Raw genomic sequence first — 22,131 nt, 5'->3', positions numbered from 1 at the left:
TGTATCTATGGATGTCGGTGTATGTATATGCATGTATTTTCATGAAAGATCGTTTGACAAAGAATGATGACAAATCTGACGCGTCCTTGACCAACTCTCATGTAGAGGGAATATAAAGAATAGGAAAAGATGCTTGTGAATATACGAGAAGTAACATGTTCAAGCAAGTAATGTCCACGTAATATTGTAAAGGTGAGACATAGACTGCTCAATTAGTAATATTAAGCTAACGAAAAAAAATTTATAATTACAATCAATTGCTGATTGATTTGTTACAGGTATATTTTGTATCTTCTTCTAAGCTGTTGTAGCATAAATATTTTATGTGTTTAAGCAGCCATATCGTCCCCCTGGATTATTACCTAGATTGCTTTTAAATAGGGAATAATACCAACAGTTTATTGACACTCGCAATGTCGATGAGGATTATTTCATTAAATTTTAAAATATGAACTTAACGGTTAAAATAAAAGCCTGCATATATATATATATATATATATATATATATATATATATATATAAACAAATCAAATTGCGATAAAATTAAAATAATTATAATCGCTGGTATTACTAACTATATATAGCTCATATTGAATTGCTAATCAGCAAGAATGGAAAAAATAAACATCGAATTTTCCCCTAAAGACATCCCCCTCCATAGTAAAGACGAGTATTATTGGCTACTCATTCACAGGATAAATGACTTCATTAGAAGGATTAGATGGAGAACATACCACTTCGATATCAAGCATAGAAAGAATACGCAACAAAGGATTACCAATAAGAAGTTCGACAGAATATTTAGAAGCAGAAAGAGTCCACCTCCAAATTCACTCCTTGATAATTTTGAAAAAGATCTACTCAACCTCATAGAAAGAATTAAATTCAAGGATCACCCGTTAAGATACAATCACCACCTCAAGCATCTCAGTAAATTTATAAAATCGACCCGAAACAAGCAAGGAATACTAGTACCAGCTGACAAAACTGGCAATTTTTATAGAGTAGACTATACACTCTACAGCAACCTAATTAACAAGGAGCTTAACTCCAAATACAAAACTACTACCAAGAGAAAATTGAAGGAAACTAACTTAGAAATGAAAGCTATTATGGAGAGATATGATCTAACAGACAGAACTGAACCAATTGTACCGTGCGAACCTAGGATTAATCTTAAGGACCATGAAAAGAATTTCTTAGAAAATCCGTCGGTAAGACTTATTTGTCCAACTAAGTCGGATATTGGCCGACTTAGTAAATCTATCCTAGATAATATCTTACCCCAAATAACCCCACTTCTTCCCTTAAGCCTGTGGATAAATACCGATGAGGTTCTTAAATGGTTTAATTCCCTAACTAATACTAATAATCTAGCCTTCATTCAATTCGACATAAATAACTACTACTCTAGCATTTCCCCTATCATATTAAATAAATCGCTTATATTCGCGATGAATCGCTCCCTCATATCTAAAGAGGAAATAGACATTATACTTTTAGCTAGAAAAACATTTATTGAGTTTGAGGGAAAATTATGGACCAGAGCTGATACCCCTAACTATTTCGATATTCCTATGGGCTCAAGTGATTCGGCTGAGGTAACCAATTTAGTAGGAGCATATCTACTGAAATGCATAAAGAAGGAGATCCCTGAATTGCAAGGTGGTTTATATAGAGATGATGCTTTGTTTGTTGTCCATACCAATAATAAATCACACATAGAAAGAATCAAAAAGAAAATTAATAGGTTTTTTAAAGATTTCAACCTTAGCATAACCTACGAACCAAGCATTAAAATAGCTAATTTTCTAGATATTACTTTAGACCTTAACTCCAAATTACATTATCCATTTAGAAAAGAAGGTGAAATCACTAGTTACGTAAGTAAATTATCTAATCATCCCCCAAATATTATTAATTCCTTAGAAATATTTCCATGAGAATATCCAAATTATCGTCTAATTTTAATATATTTAACTCACACTCAGGACATTACAATGAGACGTTATCTAGAGCAGGATATAACCAAAATATTACATTTGTTGATACGGAAAACTTACAAACTCATAATAATTTAAGTAATTTAAATAGCAATAACCACATAAACAACAAAAACGATCAAGCCGAAAAGATACGTAGATGTGGATCTAATACAACATCTAATCGTAATGATAATAAGTACAAGGATAAATACATAGACCATAACATAGATAACCCTGATAAGACAACCTTAAATAAAATTAAGAAACATACAATTAGTAACGTAGACAACAATAATGACCAAGCCAGAAATGATAGTAGAAATAGATTTACAACGGCAAAATATCCTAATGATATTAAGAACATTAATAAAAACATAACAGTGAACACTTGTAATAAGGAGAAAATAAACTTGGATAAAACTAATAAACATGCTAACAAGAACATTAATAAATACAAAGAATCTGATGATGGTAGAAATAATTCTAACAACCCTAACTCTAGTGGGAAAAATTCTAACAGCCCTAACTCAAATTCTAGGAAATTTAATAAGAAAGACATAATATGGCTAAACATCCCTTTTAACTGTGCGGTTTCATCAGATATTCAGAGTAGATTCAAAACAATTCTAGAAAAAAATTTCCCATCCTCTCATAGATATCATAAAATTATTTCTAAAAAAACAGTAAGAATTTCTTATTCAACCCTCCCAAATATGTTCACTTTAATAGCTAAGATCAATAATAATAACATAAAACTAGCCAGAAAAAATTTAATCAATAAAAATAAAAATACAATGGAAAATTGTAATAACAGTACTGAAAGTAATAATTGCAACAATAATAAGAAGGAATGTCATATAATAAATATAACCAATAGCTATAGAATTGTTAACAACAATAATAACATAAATAGGAATGATTATGTTAATAATAGGAATTATACCAGGAATGTAAGTACAGTGAATGAGGACAACAATGTTATCAGCAACAACACTACACATTTGGAAAACAATACCGACAACAATACTAACAGCATCAACAATATCAATAATGATGGTAGGGTTATAGAACCAAATGATAGTGTAGGAATACCGATAAATGATAATACTACTTTAGGTAATAACATTAACTACAATAATGATAACATTATTTTAGATAACAGCACCAATAATATTAATAATGAAGGTAGGGCTTTAGAACCAAATGAAAATGTAGGAATGCCAATAAATGATAATACTATTTTAGATAATAATATTAACTACAATAATGATAGAGTTTTTTTTAGATAATAACAATAATCAAAATCATGATAAATTTACCCGCACTGCTTCGAGCAACAATAGTATGAGACTTCTATCATCAAGTTATTCCACTTCTAATTATAATTCGCCTAGATGTAACTGCAGAATTAAATCTAAATGCCCGGCACCTGGTTTATGCGGGTTAAATAACATAATCTACAAATGCTCCATAACCACAGATAATAATAAATTCACTTATGTTGGATATACTGTAAATTTTAAAAAGAGATTGAATAACCAACTTTCCTCCTTCAAATTACGTCATAAAGCTGATAGTACCACTCTTCTAGTAAAATTTGGGAACTAAAAAACAATAATATCAAATATAACCTTAATTGGGAATTAGTCAGAAGAGCAATACCCTATAAAAATAGCAGAGTAGGTTGTCAACTTTGCTCCATGGAAACATTTGAAATACTAATGTATAGTAAAAATAGAGAAATTTCATTAAACAGCAGAATTGAACTTGGAAAATCTTGTATACACGCTCGAACTAAGACTCTTAAATATTTTTAATGATATTTTAATTGACAACTGTATATTAAAATCACTTTGTATAAAATCACTTTGATTTATACATTACTCCTACATAATACATTATATATTTAACTAGACAGATACGATCTAACTAGCTATGATTATATTCTCTCTCTAATTGTACTATTTAATACTTAAATTATTTGATTTATTTCTATTAGACTATATAAATAATTTAAATTTTGCTCTATTTTTATCTCCATTTCTTAGTCTATTTCACTTTAACCCATATACAAAAAATTAGTTAGTTAAATCTCTTAGTTTCTTTTACACTAATAATTAATTCTGCTAATCCCAAACCTATTGTAATGTATTATAATATAATATAATATAATATAATATAGTATAATAATAATATAATTGTTTGGTTTCATTAAAAAACAACCCCTATTTTCTTTCCTTTCTAATGACCTCTCATTGTAACCCGACAATCTATTAATAGTAACATTTATAAATAAAGAAATAAATTGTTGACCTCAGTTCGAATTTTGCACCAAACAAGCTTAGATTTTCTTATAGTATCAACTTGTGTCCATCCCCTTAGCTTCCCGTTCCCTTCTCTTTGATAGCATTAATAGCAGTAACTGATTAAATTCTACTTCCTTCCTCCTCCCTCTGTGATTCTTGTAAATTTTCAATAACAATCTGCCCCTCTACAGAATAAGACTGTCATTTTGCTTCTCATTCGGATTCCCTGATATTTTCGCATGATTGTACCCAAAACTTCTTCACATAACTGGATTATGAACTATAAGGACATGCACATATTCTGTAAGTTCAAGACTTTTTATCGGATCTCCAAGAATCGAACTTATCTGCGATTCTTATAAATTTCAATAACAATCTGTTCCTCTACACGATATGACAGCAATTTTGCTTCTTACTCAGATTTTCCTCTACACGATATGACAGTCACTTTGCTTCTGACTCGGATTTTCAGAAATTTCGCATGACTGTATCCGAAATTTCTTCACATAACTTGATTAGCAATTCAATATGAGCTATATATAGACATGCACAAATTCTGTAAGTTTAAGACCTTTCATCGGATCTCCAGGAATCGAACTTTCTTCAATGCAGTTAATCTTACACCCTCTTTGGTATCTACCCCTTTTGATGTTTGGGAATTCTCTGATGTTTTTTCGGCTGACGAGTACGAGCCATCTGTATTTACTGCATTTTTTGTAGCTTATTAAAGATGTCCTCGTACGAAACAATTGTACCGAGATTTTAATCCATTCTTGTTGCTATTTTCCTATTTGTAATCACCCCACTTGTCGTATGGTTAAGACCATATAGATTTCCGGTGCATCCTAGTTAAGGACCATATTCATGTGAATTCATTAGAATTCACTTGAATCTCAATTACTTAAACCGTATATATATATATATATATATATGTGTGTGTGTGTGTGTGTGTGTGTGTGTGTATATATATATATATATATATGATGCATATATGCCATTTGAATATGGCTAACCCAAAAGGGTGGATGCTATTGTAGTTTGTAGCCCCAGGAAGACACCTCCTCCCGCTGGCTATAGACACACTATATGTGTCCTGTCAGTATTTGTGAAGGGGAGTCATCCTCCCCGTCTTCAACACATGATACACACGTACCCGAGTTTCAAGGTGTTTACCTTTCATCAGCGTGTGACAAACATGTTTGTCGACGAGAAGTCAGATTCTTTCACAAATACATATACTTTTTCCAGTGTCGATATGACACTGATATTGAAAAAGTGAAATCAAACAATGATAAAGCATCCACCCTTTTGGGTTAGCCATATTCAAATGGCATATATGCATCACATTGTGTTACCGCTACTGTTTATAACTCGCTCTGAGATTTATCATTGTTTGATTTCACTTTTTCAATATCAGTGTCATATCGACACTGGAAAAAGTATATGTATTTGTGAAGGAATCTGGGTTAGGAATGCCTTGGTTGATGATGCGCAGGCATGCGTTGAGGCTGAAGCATCTCTGGCACCACCTGGAGGGTGATAAGGTGTGGAGTCCGCTGGCAGGGGAACTTTTCCCGAGACCGGCTTCCTTAGTGAATTTTAAATCCGGTCACATCAAAAGACGGAATCTGACTTTATGGCAAAAGAAGTGCCGACAGGCACTCACGCTGATCCACAAGGCGGACAAGGCCGGCTGCGGAAATACCACCTCGGTATTTTATAGCAGGCTGGTAGAGGCAAAGAACGACGACGTCCTAGGAGGGGCTCTGGTGTTTGACGAAGACCAGCTTACCAACCTGTTTAAAAAGACTTTCAGGACGGGGTATTTGGATAACTTCCAAAGATCCCTGGCCTGGCAGTGTTATAGGAATGCTTTACCTGTTCGCGAGAAGTTATCGCGGCACGGAATTTCAGTGCCACCGACGTGTCCAAGATGCGTGTTGGACGATGACACCGTCCAGCACGCTTTTGTACACTGTCGGAAGTTGTCAGACTTGATAAGTTACGCAGAACACGTGTTATCGCATCTGGGACGAGTACAGCTGTCGGCTGAGTCTATGATTAAGATGATACCGCCAACTGGACTCCCGAAGGAAGGCGAGGCATGTTTTCACTGCACGGTTGCAGTAGTAAAAGAATGCATGTGGCGTACAAGAATGGAAGGAGTCGCAATAGGATCCTTTGTCTCAGGCCCCGGCTTGCTCACTTACTTCAGATATCATCTGAAGAGCAAAATGGGGCTGGAAAAGAAGATCTTACCACGAGGTGTGTATGAAAAAAGATGGAAGGAAGTGGCAAAAAAGGTGGGTGTCAGAAACCCAGCTTAACTATGGATGGAGGAGAGGAAAGAAAAGCTGCGGGGCCTTATAGGTTGCCGGGGTTTAAAATATATCGGTAAGATCGCAAGTTAATGTAATGTTGTAATGTTCTATTAGTCAATGCAAAGGACAATTTAAATACAAATTTTGTATAATGAATAATCCAAATATTATGGAAAATTTTTAATCGAACCACTTAACTGTTTTTTGTATGTATGTCCTGTATTGTCCTTCTATGTAATGATTTTATAATCGTAATAAAGAAATTCGTCAACAACCATGATTGTCACACGCTGATGAAAGGTAAACACCTTGAAACTCGGGTACGTGTGTATCATGTGTTGAAGACGGGGAGGATGACTCCCCTTCACTGACAGGACACAGATAGTGTGTCTATAGCCAGCGGGAGGAGGTGTCTTCCTGGGGCTACAAACTACAATAGCATCCACCCTTTTGGGTTAGCCATATTCAAATGGCATATATGCATCACGTTGTGTTACCGCTACTGTTTATAACTCGCTCTGAGATTTATCATTATATATATATATATATATATATATATATATATATATATATATATATATATACGTACGTACTTACATACATACACGTAAAGATACGCCAAACGGAAAATTCGTAGCTAATTCTTCATCAGTGATCATCTAAGACATCATAAAATCTTTGTGCCTTTAACTATTATATTGTACACTTTTGGTGGAGCCAACGGCGAGGGGGAAAAGGAAATGGATGAGAGAGATGCGAAGGATCACCGGTTATGTGGTAGTGGGGGGAGAGAAAAAGAATGGTTGAATGTAGAAGGATAAGAAGCAAACAGAGGAAAATGTTAGTAGTGGAAGGAGAAAACGACAGAGGGAAGGCGAGAAAAGAGAGACAAAGCAAACAGAAGAAACAGAAATTGAGATAGTAGAACAAAGTAAAACGTTACATATAACGTTAGAATGTTCAACTTGTCCATCACAAACGTAATTTTGCTTACGTATAACCAACGTCCTCACAGTCGTATTCTGATGGGAAGTTTTCTGTGTATACACATTTAACTGGCTTCACATTTGTTGATTTTCAAAAGTGTAATTTATGAGAAACGTGGAGCTGTGTCGTGAAATATTCCTAGAAATCGTTTACTTTTATAGAAAGTATGCGTCTCAAATCAGTCAAATACAGATTGATTGGTTGAATCTGGTCAAGTGGTATGGTAAGGGGATCTTTGAGCTGTTATCTGTTGCGGCCGTCTATTACAATCTTGTGATAGTCACGCGTAAATGTCAGCTGAAAGATTTAGTCCTATAGATTTGTCATGTGACAGAACAATAAGTGAATGGGTTGTTTTAGTCTGCTATTTGTGTCAAGCAGCTCTGTGTGAGTAGGCAGCTATAATCTTATTTATCTAAGTTGTGGTGACGGCTTGATACAACTCTAGTGAAGGATTCATTCCCTCGTACCATATTCCAAGTGCCGAAAAATATACATTACTCTTAAACTGTATGGAGTTTATAACAAATTTGAATCGGTTGTAAAAATAGCTGTAAAACATGAATTATTTACGCGCGTGAAAGTTAGATCAAATGTTTAATTAGAAGATATGTCATATAGCAGTTAATAGCTTTGAAACGATAAAAGCCACTTCTGAATCTAGGTCTGTTTATCCTTTTGGTTGTGTCCAGTTGCTGTGTGAGCAGCTGTTATCTTATTTCACTAATGCATGTTGATATTTTTTTTTGTTACACATACAGTTTTAGTGAATGATTTAGTGTCTCTCACCAAATGCGATGAAACGGGTGAGAAAGTAAAGTTACTTTTAATCTAGGTTAAAAATTTGCCGAAAATTATCAGGGGAATAGTATATAATTACACCCTGCCCTCGACTTACGACAGACGGTAAGTCAATCTGGTCGTATGTCGGATTTATTTGTCAACACTATTTTCATTGCAACGGATTATAAAGCTATAAAACACAAATATTTCATCCATAATTATTGTGCATAAAGTGAAAAAGGCATTTGTACTCTATTGTACTTTAAAGAAAAATACAATCTAAAATTAATGTAAAAATTAATACAAAGGAAATTCCGCTTACATACAATTGCAAAAAACTTGTTTCTGTGAAAAAAGTTTACCTGACAAGAAATGTTCATTCTTCACAGTTTTGTTCTTGGATTGAGGTAGACGGTGTTTCGAGGAACATGTTGGGTTTTGAATAGTTCTTTTCTTTTTTCGTCATATATCTTACGATAACAACGAACAACATCTTGAATGATGCATTTACATTTTGTGGTCGTAAGGGCGGATGGTTGTACGTCGAGGTGAGGGTGTATTTAGTTCTTAAAGTTTTACGATATCTATTAAACATTCTAGTATTTATAGATTACATAAAAATATAGTATACCATCAACATTTTGTATATCACCTATAGTAAATATATCATCAAGTATGTCATCTACGTCTGTATATCGTCTGTCATCTGCAACTTGTATATTTTCCATATCTAGTATATCACTTATATCCACATGTCATCGATACTATGTATGTCATCTATATACAGAGATGTACTTGCACAGCAAGTGATTTGATCTGAGATCGTGTGCTGAAACGAAAACAATTGCAGCGTGGAAGGTGTTTGTAAGCCATTTAGGAAACACACAAAAGCCGTTCTATTCACTTCAACATTTAGGTTTAAGTTGTCAAAATATTTTCGTCGCTTTAAGACCGCGACCTGTTCACTGACAAAAATCCGTGCTGCATCTATATACAGAATGCCATTTATAACCAGTATGTCGTCAATATCCAACATGCCATCAATATCATCTATATCAGCTATATACAGTATGTTATATATATATCGAATGCCATCTATATTTCGTATATCCTCTTTATCCTCTACATCTCAAAACTTTCGAATATGTCCACTGTCTACCGATTATGTTTTATTATATTACGCATGTCTTAAAAGTTTCAATTGTCTATCATCTAAAGAAGATATCGTCTCTGCATTCTACGTAGAGTTAATTAATTCCCTGATAATTTAGAAATTGATATTCCTTCAAAATAATAACATGAATTCTTATTTTTGAGCAAGTTTTAATATTTTCTATCATAGTAATATTTGTATATTTATCGCCGTATTTGAATAAGAAGAAAAACTAAAACCAAAAAATAAGATATATGATTACCTTATATTTCACTCCTGGTGAAATACATTTTCTTAGCGTCAACGATTTTAAAAAAAATTGTGATTTACTCAGTTCTTCTCTCTATTACACAGGATGGTGAGTTAAGTTTACTTTAATACCTTCCTGTTATAGGTTCAAATCTCTCCTGATTCATCTTCACTCAAGGCTTTAGCGACAGAAAATTGCGTCTAAAATGTTTTACTCAATACCTGACGCACCAAATTGCCCCCATCTAATTTCTGGTACCAAACCGACCCTAATCCATCATTTAAAGGGATCGGTTTACATGGTTCTAAATATTCTCCTTGTTTAAATTAACTTTTATTATTCAAGACATAATCTATAACAGAGTAGGAACTTAACATATTTTCGCTTTCCACCTGAAACCATATCGATTTATTGCTGTTATCAACATCTTCTGGCACGAAGCATGAATGTCGTTATTTTTATATTCTTGCTGGAATTATATTATCCTTCTTTCTTGTCAAATACAACAGCGGCTTCTCTATACCTCTCAAGTACATTCACTTAGAGTTTTGTTTATAATTTCAGCGACCTCAGTTACAATAAAGATATGATGTGTGGATGTCACCTGCCAGCCTTGGTAAATTATACTAAATCAAAATTCAGCAGAACTGTGCATGTCCTAGGCGAGTGTCAGACAGATCCAGGCAATAACCAAAGCAAAATTATACCTATAATGAAATACACGCAATGTCAAAGTTAGTAAAATCTTCCTTGCTTCTGTTATCTTATTACTTCTGACAAGGTCGGCGAGTTACCACAATCGTTGGCCCGCCGGACAAAACGCTCAGCAACATTTCGTGCAACGTTACAGTCATAGTTCAAACTCCGTCCAGAACGATTTTGCTTTTAACCCACTCGAGGTCGATAAAATAGTATCAATTGAACACTGTGGTCGATGTAATCAACTAAATCTCTCCACACAATATTTCAGGCCATGTGCCTTATTGCCATAAAGAGAATTCCGGGATATTCTCTCCTGCTCATAATATCAGGCGAGACTGTATGTAATTATATGTATGTACACATACATACCCACACAAAATACACACACGTACACAGAGTGGCTCTGTGGTAAGAAGCCTGATTCCCAACCAAATGGTTCTGGCTTTAGTACCACTGCATGACACCGTCCGACTAGGGCCTTGTGAGTAGATTTGGTAGAGGGGAAACTGAAAGAAACCCATCGTGTATATATATATATATATATATATATATATATGAGTGTGTGTGTGTGTTTGTCTATCTGGGCTTGTCCCACTCACCGTCGCTTGATAGCCGATGGTGGTGTGTTTACGTCCCCGTAACGTGGCGGTTCCGCAATGTAAACGACCGAATAAGTACTAGGCTTACAAAGAATAAGATATGGGGTCGATTTGTTCGACTAAAGGCGGTACTTTAGCATGGTCGGAGTCAAATGACTGAAACAAATAAAAGAATAAAGAATAAGAGAGTATAACACACACAGGCACAGGTACACACACACATGTCATATATATATATACGTATATATACATACATATACATACATACATACATACATACATACATACATACATATATATATATATATATATATACATATATATATATATATATATATATATATATATATATATACATATATATATACATAACTTAGAATAACTTAGAAAGGTTTTGGCCAGTATTGGCCCAGGCCATGTCTAACTTAATAGCACCACCTGGCGAAGTCTTTCAGTTCAGGATTTGGGCACCAAGGCCCATTCGAGCAGAGAGTTATTGTTTGCGGAGACATATCCGGGTGTGGGTGGTTTGTCCGGTACTGTTTGAAGGAATTTGTCCAAAGACTTCTTGAATTTTGTGTGGTCAGTTTCTTTTTTGACGTGTCCTGGTGTAATGTTGAAGAGAGCGGGTCCAATTGAGGTGAAATAGTTGTGCCGTATTGTCGTTATGTGATGCGATTTAGATTTTTGTTGTGGACGGATGGCACGTGGTCCAAGCCTTGGATGCATTTTGAAGGTAATGCCAACAACATTTGGACAGTGCTGATGGAATATTTTCCACATCATACAGATAATGTAGCGTTCACGGCGTCGTTGGAGTGAATACAATTTCAGCTTCTCCAGTCTACCCCAGTAGTCAAGGTCTGACATGCCATCTATCTTTTTTGTGATTGACCTTTGGGGAGCTTCAATTCTCATAATATTTTGTTTTGTGTAGGGAGACCACAGAGGACAGCAGTATTCAAGGTGGTGTGGGGCAAAATTGGAAAAGAGAAGGATAATAGCGTGGGAATCTCTCGACTGGAAGGTTCTGAGAATCCAGGAACACATTCTGCGGGCCATGTCAACTTTGCTGCTTATATGTGTAGCCCAGCTTATGTTGTTGTCCACTGTTACTCCCAGGTCTCTGATGTTGTTGGATGCCATGAGAATTTCTCCAGAAGGAAGAGAGTATGGGAGTTTCAGAGCGTCCTCCCTTCCAAAGTGGATCAGTTCGAATTTGTCTTCATTTAGCAACATGTTATTCTTTTCCGCCCATTGGACAACAGCCAGTATGTCTGACTGATGGTTTATTCGGTCATCCACGCCATTGATGACCTTCTGGAGCTTGGAATCATCAGCGAAGCTTCTGATGTTACTGTGTTTGATGGTGTCAGTAATATCATTTATGTAGATGATGAAGAGAAGTGGGTCCAACACAGTGCCTTGTGGGACACCACTGCTGACTTTGGCTGGGCTGGATTTGACGCCTTCGACTACAACATGTTGGGTTCTGTTAGACAGGAAGCACTTGATCCACTGCAGCAGCTTTCCAGTGACACCAATATTGGACAGCTTTCTCAGAAGGATCTTATGATCAACCCTGTCAAAGGCCTTGCTGAAATCAAGGTAGATGACATCAGTGTTGGAACCCTCTCCCAAGGCCCTCAAAATGTCATCAAAATGATGCAGTAGCTACGTCAGGCAATCTCTCCCATTACGGAATCCATGCTGGTTGGGGTTCAGCATATTATGACTCTCAAGGAAGTGAGTCATACGCGATCTCAGCACCCTCTCAAATACCTTGATGATATGAGAGGTGAGTGAGATTGGACGGTAATTCACGGCAAGCGATTTGTTTCCTTTTTTGATGTATGTATGTATATATATATATATATATATATATATATAATTTGTACTTATTCTGTCGGTATTTCGCCAACCACCAAGTATATATATATATATGTATATATATATATATATATATATATATATATATATACATAGGTATATATCTATATATATAAAACTGTAGTTGTGTGAGTGTCTGTCCCCTTCGATTTAGATTCCTAACTACTCCCACATTTTGCGGTGCAGTTTAACCAAAACCGGGTATCTTATAGTCGTGATTCATATCAAGCCCTTCTGGGTATTAGCGCGCGTCTACTATGAGTCTACGATTTTAAAAATAATTCACCATCATTTTTTCCATCTTCATGCATATTTTTTGAAAGGGAAGTAACTCTCTAAAAATGTCTACGATGAGTCAACGATTAAAAAAAAATTTACCATCATATTTTTCCATTTTTAATGCATTTTTTTGCTATTTTTTGGCTATAACTCTCTAAAAATGCTGTATAGTTATTTCCCTTACAAACCCGAGCAACGCCGGGCGATACTGCTAGTATATATATATAGGTATATATATATATATATATATATATATATATATATATATATATATAAATAATAAATAATAAATATTAGGGAATAAATCCAAATTTACAGGGAAAAATCAGATTTAGGATTAAATCCAATTTTATAGTAAATATTATAAAATATTATTAGAGACAAAACCACTATTTTGCAAAACAAACAAGGAAAGACTTAATCATACATAAAATTTTAATAAATAGTCAAAAAAACCGCCACTACAATCGTTTCTTGTCTTGATCGACAATCTTCAGGTGGACTTCCAATATTCAGTGTCAAATTATAATTTGACACTGAATTATTGGAAGTCCACCTGAAGATTGTCGATCAAGACAAGAAACGATTGTAGTGGCGGTTTTTTTGACTATTTATTAAAATTTTATGTATTGATTAAGTCTTTCCTTGTTTGTTTTGCAAAATAGTGGTTTTGTCTCTAATAATATTTTATATATATATATATATATATATACACATATATGTATGTATATATATGTATATATATATATCTGTGTGTGTGTCTGTGAGTGTGTGTGTATGTAGTTACTCCTGATGACCCCACAAGCCTGCTAGTTTCCAGTATTATCAGTGTCTTTTTCCGAACCGCTAGGTTATGGCGAGGTAAACACACCAACATCAGTTGTCAGAAAATTTTAATGACATTCACAGATTTTATAAAGGAGTTCATTCTACAAAAGCATAAATCACCAGTTTAGAATTATTTCCCTTTATTTGAGTTGTTCCACAATTTTCGCACTTTTTGTGAGAGCAAAATACAAATAGAAAAGGCCATCAAATAGCTTCCATAGTATTCTCAGTTGAATTTCTAACAACTGAAATAATTGTAAATGAAAGTCGTAACATGCTCTTATAGTCTTCATTAATAATTTTCTTTATATATCTCACATGTATTGATTCCAACCTTAACACTTTTACATTTGGTTTACACCACAAAGTGTTTATTTCCTCTTATTCTTATACGTTACATATTTGGTTCCTAAGTACGGATATTTTTGTATTGTATAGATTACTCGTTATTTCAACGCAATTTGCAGTGTCAAACATGTTCAGGTTTTACGGGCAAGGAATCAGAAGTGACAAACTGTATAGGCGATGAGGTAAGCTGAAATCTTACATTCTTTATATTAATATACATTTAACCCTCACTTAAAGCCAATATGGCTACGTAACATGTACCAAGATTTCGCTAATTGTTATAGATATCCATGAAATCGTAAGTAGATACAGACACTCTCTCAGTCTTTCCATCCTTCAATCAGCAGAACAACATGGATCAGTGGAATGTGTGAACATACGAGCCTTGGAGTCAACTTGGAAGCAAGGTCCGTTGTTCAGGGACCTCCGATCGCATGACTTATGAGATATTCCTGTATCTTAGAATTTTCGTTTGAACGATGGCTATGTTATCAGGCAAGTCACTGAATTTCAAAGTATGGACAGTTATTCTCCACATATGTGCTACCAGATGCTCCACTTCGATGCTCTGAAAGCAATGCATTCGTCCAGTGAAGGTGGTATTCCCAGTATAGTAGTTGTGTGATACCACTGTGTCAAGGGGATCGATTTCTCAGGGCATCAGAAAGGTTTCCTAGGAAACCATCGCTCTCAATTAGGTGAATTTGAAACTGCACTTTATACACAAGGCTGTGTGAGAGTAATGTAGAACATCGAAATCCTGCTTTAACGGTTCCAGGGGTCTATAGATTTACGACTGGATTTTCCTGATGTAACTGTACAGACTCGGAGCATCCCAGATTGGTCATCTTAATCGTATCTTGAAAGAGTGTTAGGCCAGCAGATAAGGATAGTGTAGGATATCCTTAGTTTAAAGTGGAAGTTGGACGTGTGCCTTCGAACTTGCAAAGATTACAGGGGTTACACTAATAAATTTGTGAAGCAATGCAATAGTTGAGAGGGATTATCATCCACAACCAGTGGTAATGCGTCCTTAAAGGGACGAAGATGACGTTTAAGTTAGAGAGCGTTTAGCGAAGTGCTATCGATAGGGCCCACGCAGAGATGTGAAGCTTTCCCACAGCATTTCGTTCATGTGTTCGGGACAGGCAATGGATCGGAGACAGTAGTGTTCTGCATATCGATGGACTATCGGCAAATGTCAAGTGTATCGAGAAGCCGATTACATCATTTGAAATATTGAGAGCAATATACTCTTGCACAAGGCATAAATAGTCCGGTTTGGATGGTCTGCCTTTCGGGTTTTAGTAATACATGCCAGACGAAATCATTCTGCAGGCACTCGTTCAATGTCCGGATATTGCTGATTTGTGGAATTATGATAAACAACTCCTGTCTGATGGGGGACAGTTCTGGCTATCAACCGAGTACGTCTTGATGAATGCTCCGCCACCAACCTTTATCAGGGTAGGGAAAGTAGTTTTCCTCTGTCTGGTGACTATAACGAAGGGGGTTGTGTGTAAGATGTAAGTTATGAGTTCTAAGACATTCCTCTTTTGGTCGAGGCCTCATTGACCTGTTCAAGATTCAATTAAGAAATAAATTGTGTGTGGAGAGGAAGGTGCTGTCCATAAGTGAATTTATTGAAAGGTTGGTGAAAACGCTTGAAGTCGCAAGAGCGAATGGCACTGCTCTAAATGTATAGACCCGTGTGACGGAAGAAAATTAATTGGAGAGGGCATTTGCCTTTAATATTCAGGGTGAGGTTGAATGGTGGGGTTCTTCGATTGGTTCTAGAGGTCCTCCATATATTTACAATTCCATTCTATGAGCATCCACACACTTTATGTCTTTATTTGTATTGGCCACTCATCAGTCGCCCATTACCAAAATACAAAAATGATTATTATAATCATTATTATTGGGATATATCCAACTTTACCAGCAATAATTACTTCATGTTTTCTTGAAGTTTATAAATTACTAGCAGCATAGCCCGGCGTTTCCCGGGTATGTAAGAGCCCCTAGTAGGCAACGACTAATCCCAATCTAGTCCTTTCTCTCTAGGGAACGAAGGCGCATGTGTAGGTTGCAATGTCTTCTCTTCACTCGAATACTTCTGTGTATACGATGTTCCTAGCTGTCCCTAGCTGTCGAGTTGTGTCCCTTAGACAGAAAATGTGTTGCATATAAAAAGCTTAGATTCTCGACCCCATGTCGAATTTATCAATTGTTTGCAGAACTGGGAGAACTTTTCAAAGTTTTCGCTGCGTTAGTTTTGAATTATGACATTGGGCTATGTGTGTGTCAAGTTTCATCAGAATCGGTTGAAAGCCGTGGTCAGGGTGAGGGTACAACCTGACAGACACACAGACAGACAAACTGCCGTTTATATATAGAGAGATTAAGACGGCAGCAACATAGGATTTTCGCTGAAAACAATAAAGTTTCTAAAATGGGTAGAGAGATTCGAAGGATTGCCTTGGTCTGATGTTATAACACCAATCATGATAACAGGAGCTGAGGGTTCGAATTCCGTAGGCACCATTTTTATCCAAATGGTTTTCTAAACCAATATTAAAACTCTATTATTTATAGCTTGCCTAATTCATGATCCATCGTTTCAAGATAGAATTATCAAGAAGTGTGATGTTCATCAGTGATTCTTCAGGATCTGGGATATTTTCTCTCCAAATTTTATGCGAATATTGTGTATCTTTATTTTATTGCAATAGAATATGCATGCCGAGGAGAAGCATATACTACACCTTTTTTCCCCAAAACCTAAGTGTTTAAGTCCAGCCCTTTATTTGATTATCCTTATTTACGGCAGTTACCGTTGCGCTTGTTTCCGTTGTTGCTGAGGTTCACACCTAAGATATTTCGTACACTTTCTATGAAGACTTCACTGTGCAATACGCAAAAATTATCGGTTAAATGATAAGGTTTTCAATAGAATTTATCATTTCGTTTTTTTCTGCGTTTGGGAATGGGTGACAGAGCGTCGTTGATATGATAACATTAGGTATCTCCAACGTTTATCACACATCATTTACAAGCGATAAATATAAGTAAATCTCCAGAACATTGCCTATGCAGTTGTCTTTCAAGACTTCATCAGTTTGTATCGATCCAATTCGTTGCTTTTCGATAAGTTTTTGAATAATCATTCATTTAACTTTCGCGCATACTAAATATTCCCTATGCTGTTGCTGTTGCTTGCAGCAGCAGTAGTAGTAGTATCATCAGCAGCAGAAGTGGTAGTAGTATATGATTTTTGTATTTATTGCAACAGCCTGTATGTGAAAATAAGATAACGATGAATGGTGTTACACTGGAGTTTGAAAAGTCCTGCAGCACATACAGAAAATGTCTTGCAGCTCAGAGAAACAATACCTTTACATGCAATAAATGGACCAGTGGCGCTTCTTGTGTTAGTTGTTGCACCGGAAACCTATGTAACAGGAACTATTCCATTGGTAAGCGATGTTTATTTTCTTATATAAGATAACCTGATTTATTAGACGTGAGTGCTTAATAAGAAAATTGTATACTAGTTAATATATGAAAATGTATAATCACCGTAATCAGTTTTCAAAATTTATTGCATTCCCATTAGAGGTGCGTACATCACTTGACCAATCCCAGAGAAACAAGTAACACAGCTGTTTATATAAACAACAGTTTTTGTAACTTCAGACACCTGGAGACACTAATTTGTATATTATTACTATATAACACTTTATTTAAAATCGGCGTCCTGTCAACAGAAATGTCAGTCGACAATGCACACACACATACACGCACGCACACACACGCATACACACACGCACACATAACACACACTCACACATATACACATGCATATATTTATGTGTGTGTGTGTGCGTTGTTAGTTGATGTGTCGGCTGCGTTTTAGGTTTAGGAGAATATATTCTTAAAAAGACCTGAACGTAAGTTAAAGGGAAGTGAAGCAACTTACATCAGGTCCCTTTTTCTGAGTGACAGACAACGATGCATGGTCATTGTTGTGACTTTCAATGTCACGTACCGAACAAGATCTGCTGCAAGCTATATCACAAACTATAACTATATGTTAAATGGCTTAAACTCTAATCCATAATTGAATCCTTTTCCGTGGTATCAAATGCTGGGAAATGCCAAGAGAGGATATTAATCTTTATATGAAACAGAATATTCAAAAGTGAAATAGAAGCAGCACTCGTGTTATAAACTTCATCGATCACATACTTAATGTGTTATGTGTTTGAAGGTAGACTGCGATTCAACGAAGGGGGTATCATCCTGTCAAAGTACTAGTTGTTAAGCATCGACCCCCATCCCCACTGAATGGAATTTGGGGCGAGTTGTCTAGCCTGTCCATGACCTTCAGGTGCTTAAAAAAACCCGGTGGTTTGTGGTAGTAATACACATCACGCTGTTTCGGAGCCTGCTATGCAACAAATCGTCTTCCTTAGGCATGGTCGAATATATATGTAATTTAGAGATATTTCGACCAAAGATGTGTCCATGTCATGTCAAACTTAATAGTACAACCTAATGGGATTTGCTAAATCCTTCTTATGTCCTATTTTGTGGTATCATGGCCCATTCGAGTAAGGAGTTCTTGTTGATTCATTTGTATCCAGGAATATGCGGTTTACTGACAACCCTTGAAGAAAATTTCTCCAGATTCCCTTCAAATGTTATGGGGTCCTTTCCCTCATTGATCTGTTTTGAGACAATGTTAAATAAGGCAGTGGCTGTTGAGGAAAAGAATTTGTGTCGCAGTATATCTATGTTTTGTGATTCTAAATTGTGGAGGGGACGTGCGACTAAGGGTCCTAACCTTGGATGGATGCTGAAACTAAATTTGAGGTCGTTGGGGGAATGCTGATGGAATATTCTCTATATCGTTCAAATGATGTATCGCTCACGGCGGCGGTGGAGAAAATAGAATTTATATATATATATATATATATATATATATTTATATATATATGTGTATATTTATGTGTGTGAGCGCGCGCGCGTGTGTGTGTATTACAAATGTAGCATATGATAAACAAGACGAAAATCGAGAGTATATAGATATAATCTAAGTTATTAACTTATAGATAATTAGAATACCTACAATTGTTTCACTTTTACTGAATACCGGTTACAAATTTATAAAAAATAAATTAAATTTGCAGTTAGAATATTATATGAGCAAAATCTCAACCGGGCTAATTGACATAAAAAGATTAGAAGTTGTTTCATTGAGATTTTAAATAGACTGAACCGAATAAAAATAAATAAGACAATTTATCCTTTATAAATGTGTACGTGTATAGATTTTAGAACATCTGTCGTGTGTGTCTTGTTCCTAATCTCAATGATACCCTTCTGCCGAGAAAAGTGTAGCGAAAGGGAAAGATGTAGAAATGAACTATACATGTATAATAATAGTGTGTAAATTTTGAACACACACACACACACACACACATACACACACACATACACACACACACACACACACACACACACACACATATATATATATATATGTGTGTGTGTGTGTGTATGCGTGTGTGTGTGTGTGTGTGTGTATAATTCTGGTTAGAAGAAATAGAAACAAACCTCAAAGTGGGAGGTGTTGTGGCGGACGCCTCCAGGTGCGAAGTGGGTTGCTCCACTACTAAGAAATAATGGACTAACACAGTCAGCAGTTTCAGGCGGCGAGGACGCTGTTCGGGCTGGTCTCACAGACGACGAAGTACGTCGTGATGAGGTGGGACAAATTAGTGTCGAGTAGGACACAACAATATAGAAGGTACGGAAGGTATTTGAAAAGAGTTTTATAGATTACAAAGAAATGCTGAGACAACCCAAATCACAATATCTTCTGATGACACTTAAAATTTGTTCAAAAGTATTTTGGATCTGATTAAATGATTTTGTTTTCTTTTTTTCCTGACATGAATTTAACTCTCCTTATGACGTAAGATTTGTATCTGATGTCTTCAAGCACAAAATTTCTGATTGTTGGTTTTTTTCTGATTCGAAACTTTTTGTAATTGACTTCATTGATTTTCCTGGCTTGTCTTCAACGTTTTGCTTAAGCACCTGAATACGTTCAGGCGTGATGCTAGAATCAGATTCCTTAAAATGTTTTGTACGTTTTGACTCAGGTAATACGCTTCCATCTTCTTTCTCTAACTCACACCTAATCTTATGCAAATTTCAGAAAACGAGAAATTTCTAAATCACCATACTTAGCCTTCAAAGCCTCTACGGCGGTTTTCGGTTATTCTACCTTAAGCTTTCTCTTAGGTTATATTATTTATTTAGGCTTTTTTCTGAGTAAGTAAGAATATAATGAGTCAACGTCACTTATACCCAAGTGTTATCATTATAACTAAAACCCTAACTGCAGTTATAACGTCGTATAGACATATACGCATGGAACGCTACATCAACGACCATGTATGTTGAATATTTTAATCGTGTCCTTTAAACCGCTATAAGAAACATAAAACAAAGATTACAGAAATGCATATTTATCTATGCTCAGTTGAAAAACAAACGTGAAGAGAAACAATTCTTTTTAATTATTTTTTATTATACAAATATAATATTTTATATTTTTCTTACAGTAAGAAAGATAACTTTGTCGTGGAGAAAAAACGACTTTAAATTCCTTAGCTAATTTCTTCTTTCTATCTAATACGTTAACCAACAAATCAAAATAGATTTGTGATTAACTTAGACATGGCATAAAAATTACCGATGTCTCCAAAAGAGTGAGTGACGTGGAGTTGAGTGACTACCAAATGAACACTGATATATTTTCCAAAATCCAGGGTTTTTATAACTGCTCAACCTGACTTAAAAAGAATCCATGACAGATATTCTTTTCGAAACTTCTAGAATCATTATATGAGCAGTTATATTAAACAATGGGAAAAAAAACGAAAATGATAATTTTTCGGCAAAGACATTACGTCATATTGCCAATTCGCGCCACAATTCAAAATGGCTAAAATGGTTATTGCTACACCTCAATCACAACATGCCTTTCCATTTCATTACTAAGCATAGCGCCTGTCATTGTTATTTTCTGAAATAGAAGTTGAATAAATGTTACTTAAATAAAATAATGGCTAAAAACAGAAGTGTCCTCAAATAGCGTCTGCACCAGATACACACACACACACACACACATATATATATATATATATATATATATATATATGTATATATATATACCTGTATATATATAAAAGGCAGGGTGTGTGTGTGTACGTGAATGTAATTTATACACGTCCACAAATTTGCACGCATGTCGCTCCAACATCCGTCACGACTCTAGCTGTATTTTCGTCAAATTATTTTCTCCCGAGGCACCGGCGAATACCGGTAAAAATAAATTTTCGATTATAACTTAACAATTTTTACGGCGGAGAAATCTACCATTGTTTACAAACATGAGTTAAGTCCCCTTGTAGTGACGGAGTAAAGAGAGGGACGGAGAGGGAGAGAGAGAAAGGTAATAGATTTTTAAAATTTCGTGTTTTTATTGAGTGATTGACAGGCAAAAACAGACAGACAGGTGTTGTTATGTATGTATGTATACATGTATGCGTACAAAACACTTGTATGCAATATATATATAAACGATATTTTCCGTTTCTCCACAACTAATTTCCAAATTAGCG

The 22,131-nt window shown here is 35.4% G+C and overlaps 1 protein-coding gene across 2 annotated transcripts; it reads left to right on the top strand.

The window, feature by feature from the left end:
- Positions 1–10,309: 10,309 nt before the first annotated feature.
- On the top strand, positions 10,310–21,956 carry LOC118764580 (ly6/PLAUR domain-containing protein 1-like). Of its 2 annotated transcripts, XR_005000398.1 has the most exons (4): positions 10,323–10,519; positions 14,522–14,613; positions 17,727–17,864; positions 21,947–21,956. XR_005000398.1 is itself a non-coding variant. In XM_036505457.1 (3 exons), exons 1-3 carry the CDS (start codon positions 10,372–10,374, stop codon positions 17,940–17,942), a joined length of 456 nt encoding a protein of 151 aa, XP_036361350.1. In that variant the 5' UTR covers positions 10,310–10,371; the 3' UTR covers positions 17,943–17,957. The 2 variants fall into 2 exon arrangements, 1 of the variants encoding a protein (XP_036361350.1); XM_036505457.1 differs by lacking the exon at positions 21,947–21,956 and having other exon boundaries at positions 10,310–10,519; positions 17,727–17,957.
- The last annotated feature ends 175 nt before the right edge of the window (positions 21,957–22,131 follow it).

The sequence above is a fragment of the Octopus sinensis genome, linkage group LG8 (assembly GCF_006345805.1).
Source record: "Octopus sinensis linkage group LG8, ASM634580v1, whole genome shotgun sequence".
Taxonomy (NCBI): domain Eukaryota; kingdom Metazoa; phylum Mollusca; class Cephalopoda; order Octopoda; family Octopodidae; genus Octopus; species Octopus sinensis.
This window is presented reverse-complemented; position numbering and strand designations above follow the sequence as displayed.

Excerpts from the sequence above, each read along its gene's own strand:
- LOC118764580 (XM_036505457.1), top strand. The coding sequence starts at position 10,372 with ATGATGTGTGGATGTCACCTGCCAGCCTTGGTAAATTATACTAAATCA. Across the intron at positions 10,520-14,521 it reads GAAATACACGCAATGTCAAA|ATTACTCGTTATTTCAACGC; the intron begins GTTAGTAAAATC and ends TGTATTGTATAG. Across the intron at positions 14,614-17,726 it reads CAAACTGTATAGGCGATGAG|CCTGTATGTGAAAATAAGAT; the intron begins GTAAGCTGAAAT and ends TTATTGCAACAG.